This window comes from Amblyomma maculatum, chromosome 5 (genome assembly GCF_055883805.1).
Source record: "Amblyomma maculatum isolate TAMU_Amacu chromosome 5, ASM5588380v1, whole genome shotgun sequence".
In the NCBI taxonomy this organism is placed as follows: Eukaryota; Metazoa; Arthropoda; class Arachnida; order Ixodida; family Ixodidae; genus Amblyomma; species Amblyomma maculatum.
In genome coordinates, this window is record NC_139348.1 from 143,279,038 (window position 1) to 143,287,047 (window position 8,010).

The 8,010-nt window shown below is 46.3% G+C and overlaps 1 protein-coding gene across 1 annotated transcript; it reads right to left on the reverse strand.

Moving 5' to 3' along the window:
• Positions 1-347: 347 nt before the first annotated feature.
• On the reverse strand, positions 348-6,362 carry crc (bZIP transcription factor crc). The gene is made up of 3 exons (XM_084604577.1): positions 6,207-6,362; positions 3,133-3,351; positions 348-2,163 (listed from the first exon to the last, which is right to left on the reverse strand). Exons 2-3 carry the CDS (start codon positions 3,221-3,223, stop codon positions 974-976), a joined length of 1,281 nt encoding a protein of 426 aa, XP_084460703.1. The 5' UTR covers positions 3,224-3,351; positions 6,207-6,362; the 3' UTR covers positions 348-973.
• Positions 6,363-8,010: the final 1,648 nt, after the last annotated feature.

An 8,010-nucleotide genomic window follows, 5' to 3' on the forward strand; every position in this document is an offset into this window, starting at 1 on the left:
CTAGGATTTGAAAATACTGCTTGAAATAGACAACTGGAGTGCTCGTTCAGCCTTCCAGCAGGTGTGCCTACAATGCAGGTGTGAAGACGCCGTAATGCAGATGTCTCCCGATGAGTGAAAGCGGCACAGAGTATTTCTTTTCCAGCTGTTGGATGTAGAAAGGTTTTGGGCTTAGAGTTGAGAAACTCTAAACCAAAACCACGGCTGTATTCAGTGTAAGGTAGGCAGTGCGAGAGTATGACCACTCGGATTGGAACCAAGCCATCTCTGTCTCCTTTCACATGTCAAGCTCCAGCACTGAAAGTGCGCTCTAAATAAGCCGTGAAATGAATAGTGCTACAAGTAAATATAATTTCATGTGGATGTTTCCACTTTATTTATGCATACAACATGCACATCACAGGGAGGGTACATAAATAGGCATCCTGAGAAAAAAGTAAACAGGAATGATATGAGAGTAAAAAATTGTATATGAAGGGTATAATCATAATGTAGAGGAGGAAAAAAAAAAAAGCAGACACCCAAGCGCTGAAACACACAGACGCCTAACTAACTTCACCAACAACGTCGACGCTAGTGATGGCATTTCCACCACAAGGGGGAGTACTATAATGCGAGCCTAGCTTTAAGTCAAAATGCAAGAGCACAACAGCACTAAGTGACCCAAGATTTAAAATGGCTCCATGCAGTGATGACCTTGTCAACTCTTCACATGTTGCACAGATAATTTAACAGCCGACCTTATCTGCTGCCCTGGGCCTTCTAAAACGTGCTTTGGTTGTAGCGCATTGACATTGGTACTATGCAGACAGATTCACGACAGTTGTCACATATTTGCTATCTTAATGCCTTCTTTGAGACCTTTACTACAGCTGCCGCCTTGCTTGGGCGTCCATGTTATTGGATGCCTTTTAGAAAGAAAGCTGGAATACGAATAAATACATGGTGTACTAACTTCAAATCATGGTCAGCATTACTTTATCAGCCCTTTCGCTCTGAAGAGCTCTCTCATCAGACCCTTAAGGTAGGAAATCTCATTAGTAATCCGCTGGGCCTCTGATTGAAGGCTGATGTTTGTCGCTGACAGCGCAGCAAGCTCTTCTTCAATCTTGCCGAACTCCTGCTTCTTCTTCTGTCGGTAGCGCGTTGCCGCATCTTTGTTTTGAAGACGCTTCCTCTCCTTGCGGCTACCTTTATCCGCACTGGTTCGCGACCGACGCTTGACAGTTCGTTTCTTCTTGTGTGACGGGGCCTTGCTTCCCGACGCCGAGTCAAGCCCAGACTCCGAATCAGACCCATTGGCCTCGGGCATGAAGTCAGTATCCATCGGATCATCCTCGCACCCATCGTCAGCTTCGTGGCCTGGGCTTGCACACGTCAGCGCATCAACTGTGACTGTCTCTGCTACCGAGGCTGGTGACAGCACAGAGCTGCAACTCGGAGATTGTGGCTGGTCAAGCGGAACAAGTTCGTCGTCGTCCACGCCAGACACGGTCGAGGGGCTGTCATGTATACCAGACGGGCTAGCAGGGTCAACAGACACGACAACAGACTCAGCGTGGCTGTCCTCTAAATACAAGGGCGAAGTTGGCTCCGATTTGGCCTTGCACGGTTGCTCTTCCAACACTTCAAAATCTGCTTCTACAGTCTCGATGGACTCTGAAATTTCAACTGGCGACCCCGCACGGCTGCAGTTGGCTGCAAAATAAGATGGCGATGCTGGAGCAGATGCTACGGCATATTGTCTTTCCTCTGCTATCGAAGCCCGTGGGCCACCTAAGGCAGATGGAGTTGGTGGTGGCGAAAGCGAATTTGTGCTCAAAGTGTCACGACCATCGATGGTATGGTACGCATAGCTGGACCCACAATGGCCGTCGAAGTTGATGAAGATGTCGACGTTTGGAACAACAGCAGTTGGTGTCGGGGGAGAGTGAGATGGGGAGACGGGTGGGGACAGGAAATCGGGAGAGTAGGGAGAAGCGGTCTGGCTCTCCCAACACCCACTGGGCTTGTTGGAGGCCACACCGCAGTTGCTGGACTGATCAGGTTGGAACGCTGCCTGGAGGTCACTGGCCTCCAACATCACTGGCGGCAGGTCATCTGGGAAGTCCAGCTGGGTCCAGGCAGACAGGTCCACCTTCTCGTCCAGCCAGTCTAGGTTGCCTGCAAGCACAAACAAAGCAGACAACAATGGGTCCACCTGACCAAAAAAAAACTAGTTACATGTAGGCACACCAGCCAAACACACACTTAAACACCAACAGACATATTTTCTAGCCAAAATTTGAGCCAAACTATGACTTTTAGTGGCCATACCACCATCTGTCAGCTGGACGAAAATTTGTGGCAGACAAGCCCCACTCATTCCGTGGCCGGACTCAAAACAAAACGCACAGAGGTGGACTTGCCATCAGCTTGCAATGGGTATGGTTCTTCCAAGTCTACTAGGGGTCAACAAAAGTTAATGTCGTGATCGATGGCACCAGTCCACTTGTTATATACAAGCAGCACTAGACGAAGTTCAACGAACATGTAGACCCATCCGAACCACCGTGATCCATTTTTGGATCACAAGAACTGACCCAAATTTATGCTCTTTTTAGATGTACAAGTTTGGTCAAAAGTTGCCAGGACACAGAGTCTGCTTCTCAGCGGTGTATCCTGGCACTTAATATGCCCACAGAGCTTTCAAGGGTCTCAGAGGCGAGATGATACTTCAACTCCATAGCGATTTTGAGCTTCGACGCTGTCCTAACTGCCCGTGTAGTGTTCAAGATGACCTTGTGCACAGGAAGTTTTATCGACCGTGTATACATTAAGAGTATTTTGCAGGTTTTTAGGACGGAATAGCCCCAACGCTGCATTCTTCTTTAAAAATAAATTCTTTTACAAAAGCCACAAACTGGAGCAAGAAAAGTACAAGTAAAAGGTTAAGCTAAGAAATTTTGTACAGTGTTATCTAACGTCTCATTAGATAGCCTGGCACACTGATTCGACATCATCACTTCGAGCCTCCACATCGTGAACAAATCTGGAAGTCTCACTTCAGATTCATGAGTTTTATCGTCCCAAGTGCAAATTCTAGAAACAATGCACACGCGCACACACACACACACACAGAAATAGCCGTACCTGCATCTTCAAATGCTTGCAGCTGGCCCTCATGGGCAAGCTTGGAGCAGCAGAGCTCCACAACCGAATCGAGGTCCCAATTGTCGTCCATGCTTTGCAGTCTGGACTCCTGGTTTAGGCTGAGATGACTGAACTAATGTGGTGGTTTGATGTGAATGGTCCACGATGTTTTGACTTGCCGGTGTGTAGGCAGGCAAAAAGGCACTAAAGCCTGAAAACCTGAAACCACAACAGTAGGCGCTTCAACTTTCCACTGCAGCAACTATACACTCTGCAAGACTAGGCATCACGTTAAGACTATGTCAAGAGCAACAGACAGCAAAATGACACTAATATCAACAGAGGTGCCTTCATAGGCAATGCAATAGAATAATATGGGCATTGAGGTGGCTTAGGCATTTGCATTAGTCCTTAACAGCAGCAGTAGTTAAGAGTCAGTTCAGTTCAGTCGTGTCCGACTCTTCGTTACCCATGGACCATGTCACGCCACGCTTTCCGGTCTCTCACTATCTTCCTAACATCACATAACTTCATCTGCAGTGCCTCGAGGATGCCATCTAACCATCGCGTTCGCTGCCTACCCCTTCTCCGGCGACCCTCAAACTTTCCCAACATCAAATCTTTCTCCAGCGGCTCCTCTCTTCTCATCAGATGACTAAAGTAGTAGTTAAGTGTAGTAGTATCTAAATCTCCCGTGGTTCTTAACCTCCAGCATATAAAGGTGTCACCAACAGTGAGTAAAAAACATGCAAAATTATACCTTTCAACTCTTACAGCACAATTCTTCAGCTTTAGAAACCTCCGCATTAAAGGTGTTTCAAAGATATGGAGGACAAATATCACTAACCCAGTTTCTTGTAATTGGACTAAACTAATTTTGATGAGTGGATTATTCACAACAGTGCAAACACCTCGCATGTGTAGTACAAACATAAGCTTTTTGCTTAGCTGTGGTACTTCAGAATAAATCCCTGGCAGTTGAATATATTATGTACATTTTCATTGACAATGGGACGCAAAAACATTTGCAGCTTCCTTACCCATTCTCTTATCGGCTGAGTACCTCCCATCACGGGGAAGTGGTGAAGAATTTGCTGTTGTAGTTTAGGTAAGCCCTGTGAGCCACCTACGTATCTGTCCGACTTTGCACGTCATCACCATGCCTTTACTAAGCGAAATGGTTGAGCGTGCGTCACTACCTAAGTGATAAACACACTAGACATCCGGACACCTGGGGTAGCCTATTCCAGGTGTTTCTCTATCCCCCCAAATCAGATGGTACTAGTCATTATGAACACCACAAACTATTAGGTCAGCACCCAGCAAATCATCCAAACCTTTATTATAGTGTGATACAACTTTCAGGAAAAATGCAGCAGTTCCTAGCTATGGGCAACGTTACACAGCAAGTGCATCACTCCAGCGGACCCGGCAATTCCAAACCAGCCAGAGGCACTGAAATTCTTGTGATTTGGCCAGATTCGGTGACCCAATACGCTGTAACAGCAGACTTCTTTTTGCCATGGAGGAATTATATGTGGCGGATAGTATCAGAATATATCAAACCAGTGAATTTTAATTTCATCATAGCGAGACAACTGTTATGAGGAAAGCATACAACTGGAATACAAAAGGCTGTATTTGGCATCTTTAGTACGACCTTATAGATGACCAAAATCGTGACAGGCTTAACTAAGAGGCTCTCAACCTCTTCGCACCCATAATATCGACCGAGTGCTGCCGCGACTTTCCTATATACATAACTTCGTCCTCCCTCTCGGAACGCTAATCACGACATTTCGTGTCCTCCAGTGCTGTGTCTCTTTCTCTCTTCCTTCTTCAAATCCTGCTTTCCCTCGCGGTGCGATATCAGGGCGCGTATTCCGAGTTGCGTCGTTACCGAAAGTGTCGCTATCTAACGTGACCTCGAGTCATCTGATTGGTGGAAACGGCGGGACATGACGTTGCCACCTCTTCTGGTTCCGGCGTTTCGACCAATCAGATGACTCGAGGTCAAGTGAGATAGCGACACTTCGATAACGACGCAAACTCTGAATACACTTCGGCCCGTTTTCACCTTCCACTGGTTTCTAACACATACATGCAGAAAACGTATTTCCACTGGTACGAGCGAGCCTCGTGTCATTGCCCTTCCCTCAGCACTCAAATGTCAGACGAGCGCTGCTCCGCAAATGTCTCAATATCTTTCCAGACCACTCATTATCTCACAAATGCCTCCACACTTAGCCATTTTTAATTCGCAATCAGACCTTTCAACGCACATTGCTAGCAGGTTTTGAGAATACGCCGCAGGCGTTTCTTTTGACGTTGCTCCACTCATTCATTTAACGCATTAACAAGGTACAGCTTATCTGTGGCCACCTGTGTTCTTGAATCATAGTCGACACCGCGCTGACGCATGCGTTCGCCTAGCTGAAAGTGATATTGCTCTTCCAACGAGAAAAAAAAAAAAAAGTGTCTCAAAATGAGACACGTGCACTGATTTACAGCCAGCTTGGCTTTGTGATCGAATAATACCCTACTACGTATTCCACGGGCCAACAAAAAGAGGCGCATTCGTATCAGTGGCCACTTCGCAACAGGCTGATCGTAGTCCACATGGCGCTCGAAAATGACGTCACGGTGACGTCCCTAGGGGCTCGATTGAGGACAAGGTAAACGAACCCAAAAGTAGTTCCGGGTTGCCGTATGCAACACGTAGACTCCAATAACGACAGATCATGCTACGACCTTGCTTCGAGCCTAAAGGGCTCCAATGAGCCGACCGCTGCGTAAGCGAGCGCGTTGTGCAACACCATGTAACGTGACCCTGACTTCCACGAGCCATAGCAGTTATGCCACGCGCTTACGTTGCATACCATTCACTAAATGCACATCAGTTATGATAAACAGCGCAACAGGAAATTCAAATATGTTTCAAGCGCTGTTTGTCGCCCCATAACAACAGCTTGAAAACAAAAATGGAGACGACCGCACGGAAACGTGCTATCTCCGCACTTAGATCCGGAAAGCGGAATTCACAAAACTAAGGCGGAAGATGGCAGTGAACTTACTCCATTTTGCTGTTTGAAAGTGCCGGCACCTTACGGTGCGAGCCGTTAGGCACAACTATTCCATCACAATGGCGGTTCCCACAGAGCAGAAAAGTGACGATCTAGCTGTGTCCGTGACATGAGGGCGAATGAAAATGTAGTCCGGCTGGAGGCTCAATAGGGTTGAATCATCCGCTTTTCATAAACTTTTTTGTACCACTTCATTTAGCTCCCGACATCGTGTGTACTTTCTTATTACGTTTTATGTAAATTTAAACCAGGATGTACATTTTAGAAGTCATTTTAAGTCTTTATTAGCACCCGAAACGGGCTTCTATTTCTTGTCGCGGCGGATGAATTACTATGGCTGTGCGTAGGCCACCAGAGCGAAGCGGCATCCGCGAGCATGTCGAGAACATGACGCAGATTGCATCAGCCACTTTTCATATATGTGGCTGCTAAGTATAACATGCTGATGGTTCATCTATGTTGCAAATAACAATGTAAGGCGAAGATTGAGATGAAAAACGGTGTTCATGACACGTGGAGTTTTAACATTTTATGAACTGTTCACTAGCTTTCCCTGTCAGAGCGATCGCAGGTACCGCTCTCCATGCATAAGGCCCAAAGGCGTACTGCGTACTACTCTCCGCTAGCCTCAAAATTCAAAAACAAATAGGAAAAGGTGACACGACAGCAATAGACATTAAGAAATGGTGAACGTGGTCGCATCCGCGCGGAGGTGATCTCGGAGGCACCGTGCTCGGAAGCCATGCCCAATTTCTCTCAGTTCACTCGTCTCCCGCACCGTTGCGCTGGTGCACTCGCAACTGGAGTGTAAACACGACATAGACAGCGTAGAGGAATGTGTGAAATTTCCGCCATGATGATACTTACGTTACTAATAACAGTACCAGATGCAACCGGCGACAATATAAAAAAAGTCAGATGTGCCGCCACCGTTTCAGGTCCCTTTTCACAATCAACGGATGAAGATTAACCGTTATCTGTGGGTCGTCAGCGAACATACGGCGGGTTGGCGGATCCCACGTAGTCCTCGTAACGGTAACTGGCTCAATATTGGATCCGGTATAAAAAAAAAAATATTTTGTACAACGATAAACCCATATCCCAATTAAAACTTTTGTCTAAACAGAAAAATAAACTACACGCTGCCGTATCAAGGTACGAAGTTTTTGTTTTGCGTGTCGTCAGACTAGTTAAATAGATCTCTTATTCTGGAAGTCTTCAGAGAGAGAGAGAGAGAGAGAGAGCATGTGAACATCGGAGCATTGGATATTACAAAATTAATAGCATAGTTCTAGGAGGAAAGGGACTGAGGAATTGAATCAAAGAGATATGTTATAGCGGAAGGGAACTTTTTGTGGCTCTGAAGCGAAAGCTCGATTTCACGAAGGGGTGAAAGGGCGCTGCCATATTGGACGCTGGGCTGCTCTCGTAACACAGGAAAGAGTTGACACTATAGCTACCATACCAATTGCGCACCGTTCTAAAGAAGAAAAAAAAAAGCGCGCGTCAAAAATTTTGCCTGTAGTCATGTGAAGAACTGACAATATTTATATTTACTCCATTTTTGCACCACACCCTTGCTTGAGGCAGCAGTATATTAAATTTGCTGTTTTTACAATTGCTGTGCAAAGGTTAGCGAATTGAAAGGTGCAAAACCGCGATCATATATTATCATTTTTATGCACTGGCGCTCGGAACCGAAACTGCGCGGAAGAGGTTCAGAGTATATCCCTTACTTTTCCGCCCAGTCCGAATGGATATTCATGTTGTGTAATCTCCTGCGCATCGTTCCAAA